The sequence below is a fragment of the Pterocles gutturalis genome, unplaced genomic scaffold, assembly GCF_000699245.1.
Source record: "Pterocles gutturalis isolate BGI_N339 unplaced genomic scaffold, ASM69924v1 scaffold8349, whole genome shotgun sequence".
Taxonomy (NCBI): Eukaryota; Metazoa; Chordata; class Aves; order Pterocliformes; family Pteroclidae; genus Pterocles; species Pterocles gutturalis.
The window spans coordinates 7,103-33,107 of NW_010135640.1; the positions used below are offsets into that span (position 1 = coordinate 7,103).

The following is a 26,005-nucleotide window of genomic DNA, read 5'->3' on the forward strand; positions in this document are numbered from 1 at the left end:
TCCTCCCCAAAAGCGGCATGGGGGAATGGGGAGGTGGGGTTTTGGTCAGTTCTTAAGGCTTTGTCACTGCCGCTCCATGAACTGCTCCAATGTGGGTGCTTCCCACAGGCTTTAGTTCTTCAAGAACTGCTCTGGCATGACACCTTTCCACAGGGTATGGTCCTTTGGGAATGGACTGCTCCAGCATGTGTCCCCCACAGGGGCACAGCTCCTGCCAGAAAACCTGCTCCTATGTGGGCTCATCTCCATGGGCCCCAGTTCCTGCCAGGAGCCTGCTCCTGCGTGGGCTCTCCACAGGCTGCAACTGCCTTCAGGGCACAGCCACCTGCTCTGGCACAGAGACCTCCAGGGGCTGCAGGTGGATATCTGCTCCACTGTGGTCCCCCATGGGCTACAGGGGGAAAACCTGTCACCATGGCCATCACCATGGCCTTCACCACAGGTGGCAGGGGAACCTCTCCTCTGGCACCTGGAGCACCTCCTCCTCCTCCTTCTCCACTTGGTGTCTCCAGGGCTGTTTCTCTCACATCAGCTCACTCCTCTCTCCCAGCTGCCGTGCAGCGTTTTTTACCCTTTCTGAAATACTTTGTCACAGAGGAGCTACCAGCAGGGCTGGTTGACCCAGCTTTTTTTCAGCAGCAGGTCTGCCTTGGAGCTAGCTGGCACTTGCTCTGTCCGACACAGGGGCAGCTTCTAGTATCTTCTCACAGAAACCACCCCTGCAGCCCCCCCACTACCAAAACCTTGCCACATAAACCCAGTAGAGATGCCCAGTGCCATGCTCTACAGGGAGGCAGCAAGTCACACGCAGGACTGTTTCTTCCCTTCTTGGGGATGTTGGGGACTTGGCAGTATTTCCGACAGCCAACAAGGGATGGTGAGCACAAGTAGCATGAGTCAGACCTGACACAGAGCACAGCAGAGACGAAAGGTGTCAGCAACCAGTAGCCCTCTAAATCCTTGGGGCTCCAAAAGCTTGCTGTGTTCTGTCCGCAGCTTTGGGCATCCCAGCCCAGTTGCACTTAGGCCAAGCGTTGCCATCCTTGGTGTCGCTATGCACTGGGTCAGGTTGGGATAGCATTACCTTTCTTGATAGTGGCTCCTATGCTGCTGTGCTTTGCATTTGGGGCTAAAACAGCCTTGGCTGTTGCTGCAGGGTTTTGGCTGTTGCTGAGCAGGGTTTTGACTGTTGCTGAACACTGCTTCCACAGCATCAAGGCTTTTTCTTCACCCCCCCGGCCCAAAGGCTCACAGGCTGGTTTGGCAGGTGGCTGGCAGGGGGCATTGCCTGGATGGCAGACCCAAACTGACCCATCTACAAAGCCTATGCCCTCCCCCATGCCATCCTCTGTCTGGATCAAGCTGACTGAGACCTGACAGACTACCACATGACGATCCTGACAGAGAGAGGCTACACAGCTTCACCACCACAGCTGAGAGAGACATTGTGTATGACACAAAGAAGAAGACGTGCTGTGTTGCTATTTTGAGCAGGAGAGGGCCACAGCTGCCTCTAGCTCTTCCCTGGAGAAGAGCTATGAACTCCCTGATGGCCACGTCATCCTCATTGGCAATGAGAAGTTCAGGTGCCCTGAGGCCCACTTCCAGCCATCTTTCTTGGGTATGGAATCCTGTGGTGTCCATGAAACTACCTTCAACTCCATCATAAAGTGCAATGTGGATATCCATAGAGGACATGTCTGACACCTTAGTGCTGTCTGGTGGTACTATGATGTAGCCTGGCATTGCTGACAGGCCCCCTGTGCAAAGGCCCGCAGGCTGGGACTGGCAAGAGCCTGTCAGAGGACATGACCAGAACGGCAGACTCAAACTGACGAAAGGAATACTGTGTGCCATATGACGTCGTGCTTCAGCCAGAAGTGCTTGGGGCAAGGAGGAAGAAGGGGCTTTTGCCAAGAAAGATTGGACCAGATGATCCGTGGGGTCCCTTCCAACCTGGTATTCTATAATTCTGTGATTTTTTCAAGTGTCTGTTACTGTGGGTTGTCTGCTGTATTATTGATATTGATCCAGAAATTAAAAAAAAATGGCTAGTTAATTATGGGGTTTTAATCAACAAGTAAACTGCTTTGATCCTGACTTTAATTAAAGTACCTGAATTGAGCAATTTTTTTTTTTCCCCCTGTGATGTATGAGTATTTTTTTCTTGGGAAAACAATCCTTATAGCTGTGGTGGCTTTGGAAACTTATTTTAGAGAAGGAGTATTCTACTTTCAGTATAATAGATGTATAGACTTTAAATTCAGGAACTCTCTGTAGAACTGAACATTATATTGTCTCCTGCAATTTATTTTTCCTAGGATGGTCTGTGATACCATAATCAGAGACAGCAGATATTCTGGACCACCTTCGGATGAATAAACTGTAGAAATCACAATAAGATACAATGGAAGGATTCACCGTCTGGCTTTCATAAGTCATTAGCTTTCCAGAACTGTGATTGGGTCAAAAATATATCAAGTTTATTAACCATTTACTTTCCTGCAGCCTGAAACAAAGACACAGAGATGGAGGAAGGCTCTTAGCCTCTTGTCATATATGGCATGATCTAGAATAGAAAATACAATTACGTTTAGCAAGGTGCAGTAGACACTATCTGGTTTTTAAATATTGCTGGGCACAAAATACAGACATGAAGGTACACCATTTGTATTGAATATCAAGCCTAGGGAATTGCATCAACCACTAGAGAAATCTCCGACCAATTTTACAAGCCAAGTCACTTTGTGCTTGCCTGGCTGAGGGTAGACTACCTCAAAACCAAAACCAGACCAAACCAAACAGACAAAACAAAACAATGACAAAAAAGAGAGAGCAGTAATGACGTTATTTGTGTTAGTGATGAGAAATGGTTTCAGCAGCACTAGCCGCAGCACTAGCCACAGCACGAGAGAAGGATGGGCAGCCAGCTCTGAGGTTCTTCCAGCCTGCCAAAATCCTGCCTTGGCATCTTTGCTTTCTCGACCTGCACTTCAGTAGCTACTTAAAATAGCCTAGTACAGAAGGTGCAAAGAACCTGCAAAACATTTGTGATCAGAGTAACTGCACTTTGTCCATTTCAAAGTCCATGCATGTATAGTCTTTCTCCATCCAAATTAACATCCAAATAACTGTGCTTCAGCAGTCATTGCTGAATGTGTGCATTTAGATGTGAATCTTAAGAGTCAGACCTGAAAACAATTATATAACTTTATACAAGCAAAACCAGCTACTGAAATCAAAATCTTGCATGAGTTAATGTTGTGCAGTTTTGTTCACTTTCAGCTTAAACAGATCTCCTTTCAGCTCTTCATATCATGTGTACCTGCACCTGCCTCTAGCTGTTCTTCATTAATTCATCTGGCACTAGCATAACAGTATTTCATAAACCCTCTTGAAAGGCTGTGGGTAATCATGTTAATATGTCAGTACTTCAGATTTTATATAAAAACCACATTTACTTAAATGATGATATCATCACATTATGATATCAATCTCATTACACAAGGCAGATAGTAAGAGGGAAGTGTTCTTCACTGAGCCTACAAGTTTGAGGCTCTGCCACATACTGTCCTTGATAAGCTGGGAACTTTTTTTTGGTGACACATTTGACTCAGTACGATGCGAGAATTACACTGTCTCCTTTCCTCCACCCATTCTCTGTGGCTGAGAGAGACAAAAGGTTTCTCTTCCAGTGTATGCATAGAGAAGCAGAAACCCTGGATGGCAGTGAGGCCTCCTAATTAACATGATCTTTATAATGAGTAACGTGATAACAGGGGGACCTGTTCTGAGACCTCCAGTCACACAAACGATTGCAACAGAGAACTGCTATTAGCTCAGGAGACAAGGACAACAGGTGTGTTTTTGGAAATAAGATACAAAAATGCTGGTCTGCATCCCCACAGATATTTTTTAGTTGATAAGATATTGCAGAAGGGGGAAAACAGGAAAACCAACAGGACTTGAAATAATTTGTCCAAAGCATGGACTGTGATCTCGAACAAACATAGTTTGTTCCATATGATAGCATAAAAAATAGCATAAATTATGTGATATCATAAAGACCATCATATTTTCCTTGGGGAGAAGCAGAACAGGACACATCAAAGCAGGTGTTCCTGTAGGTGAAGGCACAAAGAGAGACCTGAAAGCTACACCCAGAGGCCCTCAGGAGGAAGGATTTAACAAATTGTTTGCTTGAGTTGGGTTCTGAGACCGGAGGTAAAACAGGGGAACGTTGTAAGACAGGAGACAGTCTGTAAAACTGTGCTGCTTTTCCTATATAGGTCTTAGGTTTCCACAAGCGTCATCACCCTCTTAAGAAATACCTGTAAGGTCTTTGATCATTTTTGATACCTAACCTACATGTTTTCCCACATCATTCTTTAAATGTCAGTATATGTGTGTATATATGTGTGTGTGTGTGTATACATTAAAAATATATAACTTTGGGACTTTTCTCCAGCTTTCTGTTTCCTGACAACATGCTGGATTAGAAGCAATCTATGAATACATTTACATTCTTAACAGGACTATTGATATATTACATTTAAATATATTCCACTTCCACTCAGAATTTCTTTGGCTACTTTGCTTACCTAGTTTAGTAGCAAATATTGTCCAATAAACCTTTTCTGAAGTAGTCTTACATAATGGGGAGAAAGAGATCACCTTTAAATATTTGACTTAATGCTAAGTTACAACTGATGCCGTAAAGACTATCCTCTTTCATTTATTTTTATCTGCCATTCTTGCTCACTTTGCAGACTGTTGTTGCTTTTCCTTCCTGCAAAGTTTGTCTCAACCCATTTAATCTCCAAGTCAGTAGTTTGATTTAGCCCATTAATTAAAATAAAATCACACTTCTCCCTTTGCACTTGAGCTTAATACAGTAATTTTACTATATATGAGTATGACATTGATGTATAACACAATAGTCTTTCCTTTCTTAGCCTTCATCCTTCTTGCTGCACCAAGGAAAACTTTCAGCAATGATTCTGTTCCCTTCCTGTATGGAAAGCTGTCTAATGAAATGGCATGCTCCCTTTTGAGATCACTGGCTGCTGCAGTAATTGAGAGTGAGATTAGGAACTAAATTTGGATAGCTACATTGTGTGAGGTGGCAACCTGAGTCACAGAGGAAAAAAAAAAAAAGGTAATTTTCATGGGTTGGGTGAATAATTTGCTTTAGGAAGAGACAAACTGACACAGAAGTGCCTGTTTCTGCCCATGGTCTACAGTGGGGTTCCAGATGGTTGCCTCAAAACGTGGATGCATCCTCATTGCAGATGTGTTCATTAAGTCAGAAGAACCTCATCCTGGGTTCTTAAAGAAAGCCAATATGATCTGCTACATTCATAACCAGCAGGGTAAGAAAATGGAGTGTTAAGGCAGTGGCTGGCCACAATGGTGCGTAGTGTTGCTGTTCTGCTTGGCTCTTCTTCACAGACCAGCAGCTTGTGCACATGAAGGGTTCAGTTTTATTACCAGAGAGAACTAATGAATATATGTAAGCAATCACCATCTCCAAAGAAGCAAATATTTGAGGAGACTAAAACAACACATCAGCTCTAGAAGCTATGAATTTGAGAGTAGTATTGAAGGAGTGGAATTTGCATTGTTCCTGTTTTACCAGAAAAGAGGTTTATAGCTAATATGAAAAGTGTATTAGGTACCAATGAAAATGTGAGGATAGCTATAGGAACACAAGTAATGCTTTCAAAAAGGTAAGATACTTATGGCAAAACAAGTAGTCTTTTTTCTTCTCACCAGTATGTTCTTAAGTTGATGAAAATGGATTTATTGAAAACATCTTAAGGCCTTTGCTTCTAAATGACAGAAACAATATTCTTCTTTCCACCCTAGTTTTTCAGCCTGGTTAACAAGCAAAACAAAGTATTCAGGTTTTCAGAGTTTGCAGAAGGATTGCATTAATGCTAGGAATGTGTGGATGAATAAACATATAAATCAGAATTTCTGATAGCAGGGGGACATTACTGTCAAACATACACACTGAGAGTGTATAGACTCAGGTATGCAAACAGAGGTAAGTGAGAGTTAATGATAAGGTGAGCCTGATCCATACTAGAATAGTGACCAAAATTCTGAAAGTGTTAAAAACCACATGCTTTCTGACATTGGGCCTAAGACGAAAGACCCAGTTCTGTGCTGTTGAAGACTACTAGTCTTGTCTGGGCCGTGTATATGAACTGTGCTCACTTTCAAACTCTTTCTCTCAACTAAATATTGCATGTTGAGAAAGAAACCAGGTATGTTTCTCTTGCCTTAGACAAACCAAAGGCAGTTCAAGGCAGTAGTTTGTTGATGTGTTCTGTTTGTTTGGTTATTTTGTTTCTCAAAAGCAAATGCAATACCTAAGAGACACCTTTGGCTCACTGTTAATTCACAGGCATAAAAGATTACTTCATTAGCATCAGTGCTTCAGAAGCTTTTTCTTTCTTTTTCTCTTTTCCTATTTTTCTTTTTCTCTTTTCCACTTGCAGTGTCAGAAGTGATACACTGGGTTTAAAGGGGAGAGGATTTTTCTACCACCAGCCTGTTTAGTGCCGAGGTGACGACATGGGAGAGGTGCCGTTTGGTGCGCGTGCTGCTGCCCTCCACCGGGGACAGGGCTGCTGTGCCATCAGGCTGGGTGACACTCCAGCTCCCAAAAAACGGTGATAGTGATGATTGTGGGAGGTTATCCACCAAAAATTAACGAGGGAGGCAATGCAAATTAGCTAATTTTCTGCTTTAAAAACTTTTGGTTGTTCTAGGTTTTGATTTTTTTTTTTTAATGTTCTGAGTGTAGTAGTGATGAATGCAAGAGGGAACAAGGCCAAAGAAAGCTGGAAAAATGGATTCTGAATAGAACAAGTAAAGAAAGGAGTGAAATAGGTGATTAAAGAGCAGCAGACTATGTGCTTCTCCTGTTTTCACTGCTCACTGCTTCTGCTGATAGTGGAAGATATGTTTCTGGCAGCCTCAGAGGAAAAGTGTCTCAGAGGAAAAGTGTCATTATAATTTTACAGATGAATAATGTCGGACTCAACCTCATTTCTCATCAGCCTGCTTGGCTTGTTTGCATCAGCCCTGACTCACACTTCCAGTGTAGCATCTTAGTAGAGCATCACCAGTATTCTTCTACCAGTTTAGCACGGGGACTGGTAATTTTGGCTGGTAATTGCAACTGATAATTGAACAGAGATAAGTATGACCCATCATGAACTTGCTCTCAAAAAAATTACCAGTTGTGATTAAATGCCAGACTAGTACAGGACTGAAAGGCTGCATAGAGCAACGGAGACAGCAGGGAAAGACAGGCAGCAGCAGCAGCACAGCAATCTTCTTGCTGTTGCCTCAGCTTTACCCCCCCTTCCCACACAGCTGCCTCTCACCTACCTCTCCCGCCTGCCACAGCATCCAACGTGCCGCTTCACCCCATCTACTCACTAGGGTCTTACTATCCCCTTCTTGGGGCTGGGGGAGATGACAAAACTCCTCTTCGAGAAAAATAAATCAATAAAGTTATTATTGTGAAGCAGAGTTATATAGCTTTTCAAATCTGTGCCATCCTTGTGACCTTCTCATTCAGAGGACAAACAAAGCTAGGTAAGAAACCCTGAGCCAGCAGTCTGCCACCAGACACTGATGATCTGCTGTCCTCTAGCAAACTTTCCCCTTACTCTGCCTGCTTTAAAAGTGCTAGGTTTGCTCTCCAGTGGTGTCAGGAACTATGAAGTGGTTGCTTTCTAGTTCCCTTAACGGGGAGGCAAACACTGTCTAAGCACAGGTAGAACTGTCACCACTGCTTCCACAGCTACATGGGCTAATTTCTATGAGGTTTGTGGGGAGTGGAACTTCTCTTTTAGCAGAGGAAATAGGAACAGGCCCCTTGAGGTCCTCTGTCTCCAACCCCCACCAAATCTTCCAAGGCAAAGTTAAATGCTCACAGTGAAGATGGACCAAAATTGTCTTCATAATTTCAGTTCTACTTCCTTGCACCTGTAACAGAAGTTAATTTATATAACCTCACATTGCCCTTCCCGTTAAGATCCCCGTCACACTGGATGCATGCAATGTCCAGTACCAAAGCAATGATTAAAGAGTTTTTCCTCCCACGTTTTCCAAAGCATAGCTCTTGGCTGACTACACACTCCTAACTAAGTTTGCCTCCGAATCAGAATTTATTTCCCCCAGGGCTTTCCTGGCATATTTGTTGCTGTAGTATTTCTAAGCAGAATTATGCAACCCTCCATATATTCAAAACTCTGGTCCTGCTAATTTCATTTTCAGCAGTGAGTTTCAACACTTCTGCAAATGAGATCACAAGGACATCAGTCAGTCAGACAGAAAATGAGGAACGTTTAATCAGTGACCACCTGTGAAAAATCCAGTTTAAGGAACTCTGTGGTAAAGACTAGGGCAGCTTGGAAATTCTCAGCCAAAACAGAGCTTTGCCAGAAATGCCAGTTTGTGGAGCCCAGCATGTTCTTTTTAAAATATTTCAGACTAAAGGAACTGTTACCAAATTGAAAGTGATGCCTGGAGGGAACTCTGCTTAGGCTTCCACTGTTGGGTACTGTTGGGAAACTACTTTCCCTGTTTCAGCCAGCAAAACTGAAATTGGCAGTCTCCAGATTCAAAGGAGCTTATCATCATCTCTTTCCTAGACCAAGAAACTCCGGAAGCCAAGTACCCTGAGCTCAACCTGGAAGGGGAGCTCACCTGCACATTGAGATACAGGATTTCCTGCAGCCATTGGAATAACTAACGTTCATCAGGATTAGAGATAGGATCTGAAGAACTTAAGTTTGACAAAAATGTTTTGGGAGAAAAAGTTTTAAGTCAAAATTGAAACAACCCCAGATTTAAATAAATTAAAAAAAAAAAATCTGTGGAAAGTAAACCTGGCTTTTCAGCCAGTTCTCACAGACAGAAAGGGAATGCAATTCTGACTTAAATAGGACATTATAATTTCTCGTCTTGCATGTTCTGCCTCATTTACTACTTCCTTCCACTATTTCTGAAAATTAGTCTGGGCCCCAGCTTAAAACACTTTCCATCGTCATCCTATTTTCCACAGGATAAGTGTGTCCTATCCATTGAGTGAAGGGGCGAGGGGGAGGGGGAGCCGAAAAAAAAGCCAAAGGAAACTTACAAGTGAGTGAAACTTGAAAGATTATTACTTGGCCACATGGTTTGATTCAATTTACGCTCTTGAGTTTCAGGTCATGCAGTACCCTATGACTGCTAGCAGCTTGCTGTGCTTAACTGGAGCCTGCCCTGTGCATTACATGAATGTTTGAAGCACACACTGAGGAACCTGTATTTCATTTGCACTCAGGAAATGCACACCCCTCCTTCCCCAGCAGGACCCTTTCTGACCTGTTGCCACTAGTCTCAGTCCTTTCACTGCCCCCCACATCTTCTGGTTTCTTACCATAGAATAAGCCAGGGAAAGGGATCATTTGGGAGGTCTGTACTGCTGCCTGCTCAAAGCAGGATCAACACTGAATTCAGACCACGTTGCTCTGGGCTTTACACCTTAAGGTGCTGGAAATCTATAGGAACAGATTTTTCTCAGCCCCTCTGGGCAACCTGCTTCAGTGTTTGACTGTCCCCATGGTTTGACTCTTCACTCAATTCCTGCTCAGATTTTGGCTACCACACAGTTTATGCTAATGCCTGATTTATGCTGGGATCAGCACCATTAGGTCAAAGCGAAGGCAATGTAGGCAGGACATGGTGGCCAGAAAGGGCTAAGGGTCATTATGGACCCATTATCACCTGCAGCTTGCTGTCTGCTGCAGCCATCATCCTTGAGTACTGGTTGTCTGGCAGTTTCTTAATAATCTGCTAACTCATGGAAATGGTGTGGATCAAACTTCTAAGCTGGAAGTATAAATTCATCTGTTTACTCAAAAAGTTTTTGAAGCGGATCCAACAGCAGCTGGACTGCTGAGGCTTTCATGCTTCCCAGTGTGATACAGGGGACACCTGCACCATGACGGAGGAGGAAGGATGAGTGCTCTCCCCATCACCTAGGTAACTCTTTTGCCCATAGGTGCACAAATTACAAGTTATGAGTTGTGAGTTATTAATTAGAGAGCTTGTGAGTTAGAAACCTCATGAATTAAGTGATGAATTAGTGAATGCACATGTTAGACTAGCCTGTACAAAGGAGATTGAACATTTGTTTGTCATGTTTGTTTTCTTTCCTAATGAGCTCATAAAATGAAGTTTAATTTAGAGAGTATGTTGGCCTGTAAATTTGAGAGATCCAAATGAACCATGACACTATGGTAATAATTTTTTTCCTTATGTCAAGTACAAACTTCCCAGTTTGATTTTTGGCCATTGTCACACCACCGTGGGCCTTTCAAAGGACAAGATTCTGTTTTCTTGACAGCTTCTTAACTGGTATTGGAAGGCTGCTATTAAGACCCTCTGAGCCTCTTCTCCAGGCTGGACAAACCCATTTCCCTCAGCCCCTCCTCATTGGGCAGGCATGTGCTCCACCCCTATGCCCCCTTGCTTTACAAATGGACTCCCTCAAGTTTCTCCCTGTCCTTCTTGTATTTGGGGGGTAGTGTGTCCAAACCTGGATGCAGTATCCCAAATACACTCTGAAAGGTGCCAAGAAAAGGGGAATAACCACTTCCCTTAATGTCCTGGTGGCACTCCTGTTAATACAGGACAGTATGCTGTTAGCCTTTGTCTCTCACAGGGCTCATTACGGACTTGTGTTTAGCTTGTCCCTTTTCCATAAAGCTGCTGTCTTTGCTTAACCTCACTTAGTTTCCAGGCTTTTCACAGCCAGTCCATATCATGCCCTGGCATTTCTTCCCACCTCACAAGCAATCAAATTCTAGTTAGGGTCTCCCCAATTTCTGCAGTCCAGCTCCAAATCTGGTTTGTTTCCGCCATCACCCCTAAGCTCTATGTAACCTGCAAACTCCATGAGATCCTTTCTGCATCAAATATGTAGCTTCCCTCTTCCCTGTCCTTGCATCAACTTCTTTCTCACTGCTGCTTGGACTGACCTTGAAAAGCAACCTTATATCTTACTGATGGTGGTAATTCATGGACTCGGCCAAGAGACATCTGCTGGGAACATTTTCCTCTCTTTTTTTGAAAGTTCCATAGAGATAGAATATGTTTAACATGAGAAAGCATAAAATATTCTTCAAAAGCATACACCTTGTCAAAGTATCAATGCACAAGAAAGAAAGGAAGGAAGAAAGAAAACCCTGATTAAAACAAAGCAAAATGCACATTCCACATATTTCTTCTTTCAGAGCATGGATTCTCTAGACCTTTCCAAAGGAAAAGAAGCCAAATCGTTAAAGTAAAATCCAAACAACACATTTTCCCTACCCTTATGTTTAGAAGAGTAGAAGTTTGGGGGCTGAAGTTATCCAAGACAATTCAACATAAGCCAGAAATCAGAGGTACAGAAAATCTCAAACCCAGTGGTGTAAGCTTGGCAAAACTATGGGACAACTGAAATTAAAGTCTTACAATGGCAAAGCTGAGCAATTTGAGAAACACATGGAGAGCCGTGTAATGAGTGTACTCTGTATGTCAGTAAGGGTGTGTGACTGCACATTATATAACACATATTTTCATTTTTAAGATACAAATTACATCTTTCAAAGCAGCTATATATCTGCCAACTGCACATTAATAAAAAGGAAGGAATTATACAAGCTCACACTTCATGTGAAAATGTACTGGAAAGAAAATGTTTGAGTCCCTTATGTTTGCCATGATGTTGCTTAGCACCACATGAAAAAGAAACAGAGTATTCACACAGTTTTTTGCATTTGCGGAAACCTATCTTAAATGCTAGATGTCCTTGATAAGAATGTAAAATATGGTATGAACAAGCTAGATACTACTTGTTACCCAACCAGAATAAAATTGCCAGCTTTGCCAGTAGAAATAGCTGAACGATCTGTCCGCTTGCACTCTCTGCACATGTGTGGGAGTTCTCGTGGTTCACATTTTTGTGAAGAAATTTGAAGCTCAGTTTCATCCTACTAAAGGAAGGGAACACTTCTGAAATCTTTTCACTCAGAAGTGAAATTTTTCCTCCAAACAACACCATACCCCAAACATTCCCTAAAGTTCTGTGCTGGCCACATTCACCAGCAGCAGAAGGAAGAAATATGTCAAGGAAAAGGGGAAGTGAAGACAATAGATTTAACTTCACAGAATTTTTGCTATGTGCTGTATGTTTAAAATATTACGCTGTGTCTGCTTATATCAAATAGGTGCATATGCCAAGCACCTTCATAATTGGCTTAAGCTAAGCACACACAAGCCCACTGAAACCACTGGGGAAACTTACATACCAGAAGTTAAATTTTCAAGTTTAGCCAACAGGTCTCTGAGAAAGCAACAGTAATTTTTTTTTTTTTTTTTCTATAATCAGACAACGCTAAAATCAACTAGCTTCTGATTAGAGATTCTGGGCATCTCTTTAATGTATGACAATAATAAGTGACAACTCAGCACATGCTAATAATTGTTTTTTCTACATGCAGATTTATACAACCTTTGGCTAAACTGAGGGTTCCTGTAGAGGATTAAAAAACCCTTTCTGTCAAACTTAGCAGATCAAAATGTAATCATCATCATCATCATCAGCAGCAGCAGCAGCAGCTTTGGCTCCAGGACACATAAATAAATACATTTGTATAAGGAGGACTTCCAGACATTTTGAAACTGTAGTTAAGCCTCATAAAAATGCCAGCATGGTAATCAAGTACACATATGCTTATTGCTGAAATGTCTTCTTGAAGCCCAGAGAAGTTGAATTAATTGTTTCATAGTATACCATAGTCTGTAATTCTTAGCTCCAAATCTCTTTTATTTATTGTCTATCACCAAGAGAACTCCATCAAGTCAGCACAATTTATGAAAACAGACAAGGAGACTGCAATGTACAAAGCATCTTTTCTTTACTAAATGAGCTTATTTCTTTACTATATGAGCTTACACAATTCTTAACCCCTAAAAGTATTTGCAAATGAAGTACAGTTTGTTAATGTGGGTTTTATTATTTTATCTGTTCCAGTAGCACTTCAATACTTCTTTGAAGATCAGTGGAATAACTATTCAATGTTTGTTTTACAATAGCTCCTAGAAGTCTTGATCAAACTATTACCATGCTATTGCCTTGACTGTGCAAGACACATGGATTTGTGGGGTAAAAAAGACACAAATCTTATCTACTCAACAAAACAGAAGGATGAAAGAAAATAAAAAAAGAAGTCTGTTTAGTCTTTCTACAGGTCTGACTTTTTTTTTATAAAACAGAGTTGAGCAATATATTCAAAACTGCAGAAAAAAGCCTATAGTTAACCTAGGAATTGAGCCCAGATTTCTGGGATATAAATGTATTTTCTTAGGTTTATGGCTGGTTCCAAGTTTATTGGGTTTTTCTTTTTACTATATTGCATAGAATGGATCATAGCAAAAAGCAAGAGAAATAAAAAAATATGTATGCCGTAATATTTCCACTGGATAAACCATTCAAAAGAAGATAAAATTATATGCCCAAATGTCAAAGGCTTATATATGTGTGTGTACATACTTTCATATATATACATATACATACTGTATATATATACACACATCTATATATGACTGCAGAAATTATGAAGGCAGGAATCCAATTCTACCTGCTGTATTGTGTCTAATGTCACTGTTTCTTTCTATTCCTGCCTTGCTTACCTAGAAGTATATGCATATTCCTTGATGAGTAGCAATGCTTTGAAGATTGAGCTGTTGAAGCATATGTCCTTTTTTCCAGTGAAATTAATTCTAATTAGTAAATACTGATAGATTTTAGTAGTTTATACACCTTGTGTTCACAGGGAAGGAGCAAGCCAGTGGGTACTATTCTGTATATTTCTGAGGATTTTTTTTTCATTATCCCATACATTTAGACTTCTTCCTTCCCCAAAATCTTGGTGTCAAAGGAAAAAAAAAAACCAAACCCACAACCCATCTGACACCTCCACTCTGTGATAAGGAATCTACTGTTTGATGTTTCTTCTCCATGCTTAATACTTCAAATATTTTGCTGATGAAACAAAGCAAATATAAGATGTACTTGTGTTTTAGTTTTCCTTCTCAATTATGGATAATAATTTGTTAGTCAATAGTCCTGTTTACGCTATACTTCATGGTCAACTCCTTCTTTGATTTGCCTTATGGACAGGAAGTTGTTTCAAAGCCAAAAAACCATTGCTTTACAGTTTTTATTTAGCATCTCCCACTGTCTAAAATAAATTGGCTTTCTGGTAATCACATGATGGTTATATCTCACAAGTATATCTGGTGTGTTTCCTGTTTTGGGTTTGCTTATTAAACAGAAGAAAAGTTCTCAGAAGCTGGTGGTGGATGAGGAGAGACTGAACTGGCAGCTTTATTACAATTTGATATTTTTTTCTGACAAAGGCATAAAAAACTTTAAGCGTAATAACAGAAATCAAGGGCTTCAGAGGAGTCTAACTGCACCAAAAAAAGTACCATCTCCATCCAAGGATATTTTGGCCCTTCTCCGTGGTATTGTAAGTTGAAGTTCATCTCCTTCTTCTAATTTTGCAATGCCTGGCAAAAGATTTGGAATATTTGTAAGTTAATATTTCAAATACATTATTTTCATAAACAGTATTCAAAAAGTCATTAAACATCATATTACAAATACAAGCATGGCTTGTTAGGCTTGCTACTTGTGAAAGTGCTTTTTTATCATTAGGCACAATCAGCCTATCCAGAGCTGACATTTAACATCCTCTGTGGAGCCGGACCTACTTTCCACTCTGCACTCAGCACATCACAGTACACTTAAGCAAACACTGCAAAAATTCATAACAGTGGTGTACCCAGATTCCTCATGTTGTGGTGATGTGACAGTCAAGGTTAGCATTGGGTGTTGCTGGTCCTAGACTACTCTGTTCCCACGCTTCTGGAGGAGGTCTCATGAGCTTTGCCAACCCAATGAAGTTACCAGACATCAGCTGATCCATTGCAACTGCAGAGCACAAAAGTCTGCTTCCTGCCAGCTGCACATCAGCTGACATGCTAACCAAAAGCACCTCGCCTTCCAGTTGCAATCACTGAACTGAGGGCACATCTAACATCTGCAGCGACACGTGCTCAACAGCATGAGATATCGAGTGAGATTAGGTGAAAGCAGAATGGTGGGAATTTGGGAAGCAGGAGCCATGAAATGGCAGGATGGAGTAAACATCCTAGTTAAGAAATGGGGGGGTATAATACAAGGGTGAAATGAGAGGATGAGAGGACAGATGAAACTGAAGGTGGTTATGATGCCAGAATGTGTGGGTGGAGGGACAGAAGGTTAAAGAAAATGTTTGGACAGTCTCAGTCCCCAGGAGGAAGTAGCTAATTTATTTTTATTTGGAAAATAAATATTAGCTTCGTTCCCCACCCCATTTGTTTAATGGCATTACTTGCCAAGAGTCAACTCTGCCACTCAAGGTCACCCCCTTTTTTTATAAGGCATTTGGAAAGAAAGGTTTATATTCACACAGATCTTGCTGGAAAATAACAAAAGAGAAAATCCTCAAATCCACCAAAAAGGGGGAAAGACAGACAGATCAGAGCTACCAAACAAGGTTTAGTAGGCCTTGACAATAAATCCTTAAATGCTATTGCAGGATATATGCAGTATATATAAGAATATACTTATAAGCTGATAAGAAATACTGATGGGCTTGGATTAAATTCTTTAAATGGTCTTTTTTGAGGTGTTTCTAATTTGTCCTGTCAGAAAGAACTCCTTATAGGAACTAACTATTTTTCATCTCACCAAATACTAAAACTGCAGTAGCCATTATAAGGAGATAAGCTGATAAGAAATACCTTTGGAAATCCCCCAGGAAGGTATGCAAAAATTGGGTGTCTAAAATTAATTTATTATGTTTTAAAGCAGAAGATATCTCCTAAATATTTTATTGAGATAACTAAACGTGGAATGCAACCGCTAAGTTAAACTGAGTTCTTCAGGAAGGACAGTATGTACTCCTTTTGTCTGCTTCAGGCATCTAACTGAAAGCACCAAAGTATCCAACCACATTATATAGTCAATGGAGAGAGGGGAATTGTTCAGACCACCTAAGTTAGATGCATACCCTCCAGCTGCTAATATTTTATATAAAACCATATTTTTTGAAAGTATTCTGTAATTTTGCAATTAATCAGATCCATGAATCTTTGTCTTTACAACTGCCACAATACTTAATCACCCAACACTACGGATTCTATTTGATACAGTTTATTTACAAATAAAGAAAAGGAAAACTTAGATGTTTACCAGCAGTATAGCAAGAATTATTTGGATAAGACTGTGGCATATTTTGGATGCAACGAAACAATGTCACCAAGCTGAGATCATCACCAAACACGTGGGCCTTCTTCCTCTGTATTAGGTGTCCCATAGCAAATGTTGTATCTGTATATAAAACCTACAGAACAAAGAGGTGTAGACTTCAAACATATTGCATGGAGACATTAAAAATTATTTAAAAAGTCAGATGCTGAAGCGAATTGAGCTTTCTTACCTGGCCATATATGAAAAAATATCCTGTTTCTTTGATCACTATTTTATTGCCTTGTTCTTCCAGAGCTGTTCCACGTTTAAAGCTCAGAAGCCAAGGGACAATGCTTGAATCATCTAAAAGAAACAATAATTTAAGGATAATCAGAAATCATTTTCATCTGCCAAAAATTAACAAAGCTGACTTTTAATGAAGACTTCCAGTCTCACTGGCTGGATTTCCCCACTGAAAAGAGGATATTTGCAAGAGTTCAAGAGTTCTCCAGATCTCCAGATGCAGACTTTTTTTTTTTTTTTTTTTTAATTTTTATTCAACAATGTAACTCAGTTACTACTTTGAAGTTAGATAAAATTGGATAGAAGAGTTAATACATGGAATAATTAGCTATAAATCGTGGAACATATTCTTACCTTTCTGTTGGATATCACTTTTGCTGTCAGCAATCAGTTGCAAGCAGGCCTGCAGCACTGCAAAGTGAAAGCATTTTGAAGTCAAAGAAATATAAATCAGTAATAGCATAGAGTAAGATTTTGAGACTACTTTAAAAAAAATGAAAGAAGGACATGAGAAAAAATCTTCTCTCAGTCTCACCAGTTAATTGAAAACATAATCTATTGATTTTAATGTAGATCTTACACAAACGTGCCAAAACAAAATTCATACTGCAACATGTACAACATAACTTTCAGAGATCATGCAGCTAAGCAGGATGCCTCAGATAGTAGCACAAGTAATACTTGCTTGTTTTAATCTCCGGTCCTAATATAACTGAAAACTGTAGCAGTAAGTCAAATGAGCTAGGAATCATCAGATCAATAAGCCTTGTTAATTTTCTAAGCAAAAGCTCAAAAAAAACCTCCTAACCCTGCCAGCTAGGATGGATATCCCATTATTGAATGATGTTTACTGTATTGTTTAAAGAAATTTCTTTCCAGTCATAGTTGCTGTAAAATATTAGTCATATATACTGGTTACATGGTACTTTCAAAATAAATTCTCAAAATCCATATATATGTGCTTTCAATATGTTTTCAGATACTCACACTCAATCAACCTATACTGAGAATAAGAGGGAGGATACAGAGATGACTGTTAGCAAATTAATGCACACAAAACAAATAGCTTAGTATCTGTCACAACTGATGCATTACTCAAAACTGTAGAGATTGGTGACACTAATGAGAAACTAGGAGTTTGATCAGTGCAAAATATTGTGGTATGTTAAAATATAGGCTTGCAAGTGAAACAAAGATCTTTTAAAAAAATCTGCTAAGCATAAATGTCAGGGAACAGGATAAAAGAAAAAAAGGACAGTTGCATTTGCTTAGAGCAGATTTTAATGCAAACATCTGATTCTAGTTCTACTTTGAAGGCTGGAAAACAGAGTAGTAACATTTACTGCACTTGACAGAAACCAAATAAATTTACTAAGAGTCAAGAGAAACAGATTCTGCCATGGATTGCTGGATCTCCATTATTTTTTTTTTTACCTCTTTTCAGGAAAGAAGGCTGAGGGTCAGATTTGACCATTCTTGCTATAATGGGCAGTGCCCCACTGCATGGGATCCTGTTTCTACATCTGCCAGTGGTGCCCACATGTAATGCCCAGCAGCACAAACCTCTTGCTGCATGGCAGGTAGTGAGAGAATATGAGTAGAAAGCAGCCTCTATCTTTATCTAAGTCTCTCATCCAAGGGTGCCTGCCTGAAAATATCAGGAGAGGGCTGGATGGATGCTCACCAACCCTCAGCGGTGCCAACTGGCAGCAGACAAAGATTAAAGCACACATCTGGGAATGCTCCAGTACCACAATGATCACACAAACTGTGAGACCTATTGAGGTTAACAAGAATGCTCCCTGCCAGCTCCTGTCCCCCACACTGGAACATGCCCTTAAATTCTATCAACGCTCATCAATAATGTGCCTATCAATCTATAGATTTTCAAAGAATTTAAAGGCATCTGAATTCCCTTCTTTCTGATAAGGAATAGAAAAACCAAGCCAACAAAAAAATGAAAAAGGTATTATATTTCAGTAATTTTTCTATCACACTTGTGAGCGACAGAATTTTCTGAAAAAGAAGCTTCTGAATAAACCCAAAATGTGATTTTCTGGAGTAGCACAACAAAGCACATCAGGCAATTTATTTCACAAGCTATTCATTCATTCTCCTTTGGAGCAAAGTGCCTTCGTAGTGAATGAAATTTGCTGATTCCCTAGATTTCAGTAAGCTAAATAAAAATTTTAATTCCTGCTTTTAAAAGAACTCACTAGGGTGGCCACTGGATTTTCCACTAACCAAATGAGAGGATTTGTTATGATTCACACAAACCGGCTGGGTAACAATGAGTAGCGTCCAGAAGCAGTGAAAGTTATGGCTACTTTAGCAACTCTTGTTAAACCTGCTCTGCAAACTTGGTCAACATTCTTGAAACTATCCTGGTTTGCAAGTCTAGATTTATGTTTCAGGTGCTTGCAGCATTGAAATACTGGTCATCATTGCTGAGAACTGCTACACAGCAATGAAAATCAGCAAGTTCAGAACAGTCTGAAATTTTTGCCATATTTTTAAAACACAAACCAACTTTATTTGACAGATATCTACACATACTATCTAAAAAAATCTGTCTCCTTTTTTAGTGTATGCAGCTAGCCGTAAGGCTCCACAGAATATAGTAAGCTTGCTCTTCATGGAGACATGGATATAGCAGTGTTATTCATGACAATAAAGAGAACAGAAATTAGCTCAGTGTCGGTTTTGCCACAATCCACAAGGGACAAATAATATTTTAAAAAGTGTTTGAGGGATTGGACAACAACATGCTTCAAAAAAAATGTTGAGAAGCCAAGACTGACACATAACTATTTCCAGTATATACAAGCAGTTCACTTTGACCCGAGCGGAACTATATACATGCTTAAAACTAATTGATTAATTGAAACAAATTTAGAGTAAAGAACACTACTATTAAGGGAAAGATATGGATACAGAGAGTATATTTCCTGGGTAAAATTAACAGGGATTTTCAGTAAAAAGTTAACACTGTTAAGAAATGTTAGCAAATCTATTCCAAAAAGGACCCAGATCTTACCTGAAGTACAATATCAAGAATATATGCATTACAAAATATGGGTTGAATAGTCAGTACTGAGCAGAATAAATCAAAAGCTCTACCTGAATGCCCTTCAGTCCAGTGTACAAGAAACCTGGGCATCAGGTTTGTAGTCGAAAGTATTTTTGAATAATTAATCATGCAAGCAGAATACAGAATTAGTAAAATACACCTTAAAAATGTGTAAAAATATCTAGACTGAGTGTCACCATGAGGTCTAGTTGTATAAAGCAGAGTGTATCTAGAACAACAAAGTGTGCCTCATCTTCTTCTGACTTCATATAATAGCTCTGCTTTGATGAGCATTTTTTTTTTCTGATTTTAACCACTCCATGGAGTGTGGGTGGGGAGAAGAACATTTCAGAATCTCTCTTCTTCCATTAACAGAACGGCCAATTCTGAAGAAGTTAGTGACTCCAGATGCCTTTATAAACCACAGCCAGCACATGAAGGGATGTGTTCTCCACCAGTTGAGCAATGTAACCACAACTTTTTATAAAAAGCTGGCTTTTGCAGTGGGATGGGAATCCAGCCTTCTGCCTATCTGCGTGATTTAAGACCTGATAGTGGTAAAATTAAATTTGTCCTCCCATGCAAGTTTTTATATTATTTATCTTGCATAACCATTTTAATATTTTGCAATCTAACTTCACAATCCATCCAAACAAAATTTCAAGTTTGTTATCTGTGAACTCACGCATAAATTTTTAAGTTTCGATATCTGAGGCCTGAGACATCTGCCTCAATTTTTGATGAAATAAAAACAATCAAAAAACTATGAACTTTAAAAACCAGACCTGCTTGGTTACGTTCCTGCTTTGGTCCAGATCTGTTCTCTGTAGACTACATAATTCAGTTTTTAAATTATATGCGTGTTATTGAACAAATTTCAGTTCTTCTTCCCTTAACTTCTTTATTTCTCATCACAAGAGATCTTCTTTTACTTTTTGCTTGTGTATTTTTATAGACTGGTGCTTTTTAATTAGGGAGTCTTTATATGGCATTAATCATAGATTAAATCAGTCCCTGCGTTAAAATGGCCTCGTCATGGTTACAGATACGACTCAGATCTAACAAATATCTACGAAGTATTGGTAGCATTGTTTTGACCTTAACAGAAGTACCAGGAATATGATACAGTCAGAATAACAAGGAAATAATTTACTAAGGATTAAAAATACTTTATTTAGACTTTTATTATACAGTATAAAGCAGAATATTGTTTTTAAAAATTAGAACCTATTTTGTGTATTTTTGATTGCACAATGTTCTGCATAATACACAACACTGATTCATTCATTGAGCAAGTAGAATTCTTCATGTAAAATTGCAAGCATTGTACCAAGTAATTTTCTATCCTTTTGCATAGGAGGGCCTACTTCCTTTTGAGTTAGCCTGGTGTCAGCAGAAATAAAGAAGAATAACATATATTTTCAAGAAGTAGGTATTTTTTTTTTTATTAAGAGAACTCTCATATTTCCCCTCTTCAAATAATAAAATGAGAAGTATTTTGAATATTTGTATATGTGGCATTTGTTTAAACTAGTAACAAAAGGTTAGGGTTTTTGATTCAAAGATCACTAAGGTCAAGTTCCACTTGTAAAAGTTCTTGCTGTCTCTCTGTCACAGAGATCTAAACCAACAACATACAGAGTCAAAACATTCTAACCAACAAATGTACCGATTCACCAGTAATGCAATTATAACAAGAACAATGGCAAAATTCTCACAACTTATACGCCATGCTTGCACATGCTTGCACATGCACAAACATAACTGATATTGGGGTAGAACCTGGGAACTGCTAGTAAATTAAAAAAAATTCCCAAGTCACATGCCAGGTTAGCCTGTTTCACTGCTTCATGGAATTACTTAGAATTTCTCCTCAGTTCCTTCCATACATGCAGTCAGACTGTTTGAGATGGATAACCTCAATACACCAAAGTAAATGTAGCCCATGGGTGCTCCAATCTGATCACAGCAGCACGTTGCCTGAATTTGAGTTAACAGGAGGCCTGATGCTCACTTCCTTAGCTGGCCATGGGAATCAGAATACCACAGTGATGATCAGAATAAGGCACAGAGAGGGCGTGTAAATGAAACTTGACATTTGGCCACTGACCTGGCTGAGGTAATGGAACCTATATCTTGTTCCTCGTGTTGAGTGTACATACAGCTTAGAAAGAAACATGAAGGCAATGTAATCAAGAATGGTGTCCAGAGTATAAAATTCAGGAGAGGTTTTTGTGATGTAGCAATTTTCCTCTACAGGCAAAATTTATAAAAAGAAAGACAAATAAGAAAAAATATAGCTATTCTTTTCTGTCCTGATATGACATTTGCTAGAAGCAGATAGATGATCTATCTGCCTGTCTATTAATAATATGTACGTTTCAAAATCACCCATTAACTCCTACACATTGTATCAAGAACTCCGGTTCTGACTGCTAAGTGCACAGCTGTTTTTGGAATTGATGCTTGAAACCCACCTCTTCAACCTACTTGAGCTGGAAATTTTCTCAAGACACAAAACATACATACAGCTAAGGATGACTAATAGTTTCACGCATGAACACAGGCAAATGCATACCCCATAAAAATATGAAAGAACAATATTGTGTTAGATCCATTTTCATTCAGTTGTCATTTAAATTAAAATTCTCATTCATGGCCACTTTTATGCACACAACATCAAGCAAATAAAAAAAAAAAAGGAAATTCCCTATGTTCAAGAAGGGCTGTGCTGGGCAGAAAAAGAATCAGGGGGCATCAATTTCTGGAACTTAATAATTAAAGTTTAAAAAGAAAACAGAATCAAAACACAACTTTATTTATAAACTAATGGTTCTATATTTTACTTCTGCTGTCTGATGAGAAGCAATTGTATATCAGTGATATTTTCAAGTATTCACTTTCTAAGGAATCGGTCCATGTTAAAGTGAAATTATAGGTCAGCAATTATGACACCAGATTCTACTTTGAGACCTTGTTGAAGCAAACAGAAATAGGATAAGAACAAGGCACCTCACTTGGTACCCTAATTTATCTGCCATTGTACCAGAATGAGTGCAGTTCATCTGCAGGCTGATTTGGAGGCTGCTGGGATTCCAGTACCCAGAAATGGATGTGAGAATATGAAAATGCAGGGCTAGTAATTGTGTGTACATGATGCAGTAACAGACAGGATTCAGCACCATGAACAACACCGTGTTCTCCTATTTCACTCACTCTGCTAAAACAAAATTTAACATTGACTAGTAGGTTCATGGTCATCAGTGAAGTTTGATCTGAGAAAATGTAACATCTTACTGACCTCTGGGAAGATTAATTTGTTGTAAGTAGTGCAGGTAGAAAGGTAACTCTAACAGATGACCTTTTATGTGAGTGCAAGATTTCTAATTTACTTTTTTTCTTTTTTAAGTACAAAATATGATGGTCGTGTTAAAAAATGTTTTGTGGGAGGTCAGCCTGTGTAGCTTTTCAGTTTTAAATGAATGTTCGTATTCCGTACTTTCTGTTATTCATCCTAAACAATTTTAAGGACAGCTGTATCTTTAAAAAAAACAACAACAACAAAAAAAAAAACCAAAAAAAAAAACCAAAAGCTTACAGAAATAAGTAGCTTAATTAGAATTTTATGTGAAGAAAGATAAATAGGTATAATCAGAGGTGGCTACCCGATGAGAAGAATCTTCCATCTGCCAGAAGCACAGCTGAGGAGCCCAAAACCCTCCTCTCCCCGATACACCCTCAACTAGTTATAAGAATAAAGATGAGAGCTACTGTGAAGGGAACTGAATAACTTGCGGAGTACTGATGCTATAACATTCATTTAAAAACAAGATATGTCTCCTTATTTTTTGAAGATACTTGTGCTTTAGCTATAAAAGATCACTAGTTTTTATCTGGGAGATCCTAGGGTGGGGAGAGCAGGGAAGATCTGTGGGTCCCTTATTAGGAAACAGGCTACAAGAAATACAATTTAAACAATCTTGTTCTCAGTCTTGTTTGTGAAATCACTCTTAACCAAGACCCTGAACCAAAGATTACTAATGAAACAGAATAAATCCCATCCAAACCTACGGATTTGGGATGATGTCCTAAATAAATATTCTCTTTTGAGAGACTTGGAGGTAGGTAGAGTGATTATACTCTAGAAATGAAATTTCATTTAGCTTTCTGAAGCTTAAGTGTAATACATTTCACAGTAATTCATCAATCAAAAGCACATTTTAAGCATTCTTTACCTACAAATGACTCAATTTTAACCTCATCTGTTAATAAATTAAGATATGAGCTTTCATCAGTTGAAACATTCTAAAAGTATCTGTAAGAGGATTGAACTGATTTAGCAACTCAGGAACATTTTTAGTTACGTGGTGCAATTGCAGTATGTAAGCAAATTGTCATAATAAAATTCTGTATTTCATCCTATCAGGTATCAGTGTGTTTGGAAAGAGAAAAAGAAAAAAAAATGTAGGCATTTTGTCTCCATAAGAAACAAACATATGCCATTAATATTCCAACATTATAATACACATCAGTGGTCTATTATGGAGCACAGTCTTCAGTGTTCTCTGCAGCACTTTTTTAAAAAAGGGCATGATAAAAAAATCTTACTGGATAGGCATGTCTTTATTAATTTTGCTAATTATATCAATAGATTGTTTTAATGCAGAAATGATGCTAAACTTCTGAATTCCTTGTAGTCTGCATCTTTTGACAGGTACAACCCAGCTTTTCTCTTTGAAAGCTCCTACTTCCCTAAAGTAAGGGAACTAGGAGCTTTCTTGTTACTTCTCTCTTTTAGGATCAGCATGTTTTCCCAGAAAAATGATATGGCATTTTTAATAATAGCTTTCCCTCCCTAATACTGATCAGACAGAAAAAAGTTGGACATTATCCTGAACTGAGAATGATGGATTTAGAACCGAGTAATTTACAATCTGATGAATTTAAATTTGCCTTACTCAACTCTACCACATCATTGAGAAGTACCTCCATTGTAAGAAGCAGATGTGGGATCCAACATTCAAAGTTCAACCTGCAGATAGCATGAATACCTAGTATCTGAAGCAGTATGGCAATCATTAAGAGAACACAGTTAACACCATTCATTCAGCAATAATTGTGAAAACCTTAACAGGTCCTGGGAGCACGGATCAGTGGATGGGAGCAGATACAAGTCAAGCACTGCTGCTGTTCTCAAGACAGTATCCAACTGCGGCGTCCCAACCCACTCCACCGAGTGCTATTTACCTGTTTCTTCTGTGTGGACAACAGCCCTCCTCCTCCTGTTTCTGCTCCGGTTCCAGAGTTCCTTTTGGAAGCTTTCGGTGGGGCCAGGACCAAGAAGCCTGTTCTCCTAACCCAAAATCAATAGTCAGTGAAAGCAGCCTCACATTCACCCATGTCCTGCAAGCCAAAACCCACCCTTTCAGCTTACCTGCCTGGTGCTGGCTGCAGACACTTGCAGGAAGGGAGAAGCAGGGGTACCCACTTTATTTTCGTTGGGGGACACAGGTGGCTGGTCTAGTGGAGACCTTGCCTGGACCCTGTAGGTCAGCTCACTGCGCAGAGCTTCTAGTTCTGTTTTCAGGGTGATAACATGGTAAAGAGACACTGCTGCAAGACAAGAGGACAGGAGCATTGCAAGCCACAGGAATGTGACAGAAAAAAGTCCCGTGGTGCCTGAAGCAGCACTGGGGGGGGCAGAGGGAGAGGAGGTGGCATCCTTCTGTTGGATGACGTGCACGCAGTCCACGGATTTCATCGCTGCTCTTTCCTCACTAAAGCCAGAGAGAGAGTTCAGCTGTCCCCTTCCGAGGTGCAATCCATGTTACCAGTTGCTCTCTGAAACTAAGGGCATCCAGAATAAGTGAACAAAACGCCCAGATCATTTCCTGTCATATGAAGCCGTTGATAGAACCATTAAACTTAATGTACAGAGTGAACGTCTAAGATTCAGTCTCCGTTTAGTTTTCTTCTTTCTGTGTTGCATTTTGGAAATGAATACTTTCTTATTAGCTGCTTGCTCAATCTACCTTCCTCCTTTCACTTTCAACTATTTATTCATGTGGCAGCTTGCTATTACCGTTTCCCATTATCTTTACATTTAGGCACAGCCAGTACCACTGGTAATTTCGAGACTTATCTAGAAGTGCAGAAACAATGTAAAGTTTCCTGGCAGCATATCATCCAGTGCTACCTAAAGGATACACACATATGACAATGCACGTGCCTCTGTGTGTGTGTATAGATATACAGATGTACTGTGTATATATATATAT

General features: G+C 39.5%; 1 protein-coding gene across 1 annotated transcript; it reads right to left on the reverse strand.

Moving 5' to 3' along the window:
- Window positions 1–14,091: 14,091 nt before the first annotated feature.
- On the reverse strand, window positions 14,092–25,571 carry TNFSF13B (tumor necrosis factor (ligand) superfamily, member 13b). The gene is made up of 6 exons (XM_010081976.1): window positions 25,162–25,571; window positions 24,975–25,080; window positions 17,012–17,068; window positions 16,605–16,717; window positions 16,358–16,508; window positions 14,092–14,628 (listed from the first exon to the last, which is right to left on the reverse strand). Exons 1-6 carry the CDS (start codon window positions 25,486–25,488, stop codon window positions 14,516–14,518), a joined length of 867 nt encoding a protein of 288 aa, XP_010080278.1. The 5' UTR covers window positions 25,489–25,571; the 3' UTR covers window positions 14,092–14,515.
- Between the last annotated feature and the right edge of the window lie 434 nt (window positions 25,572–26,005).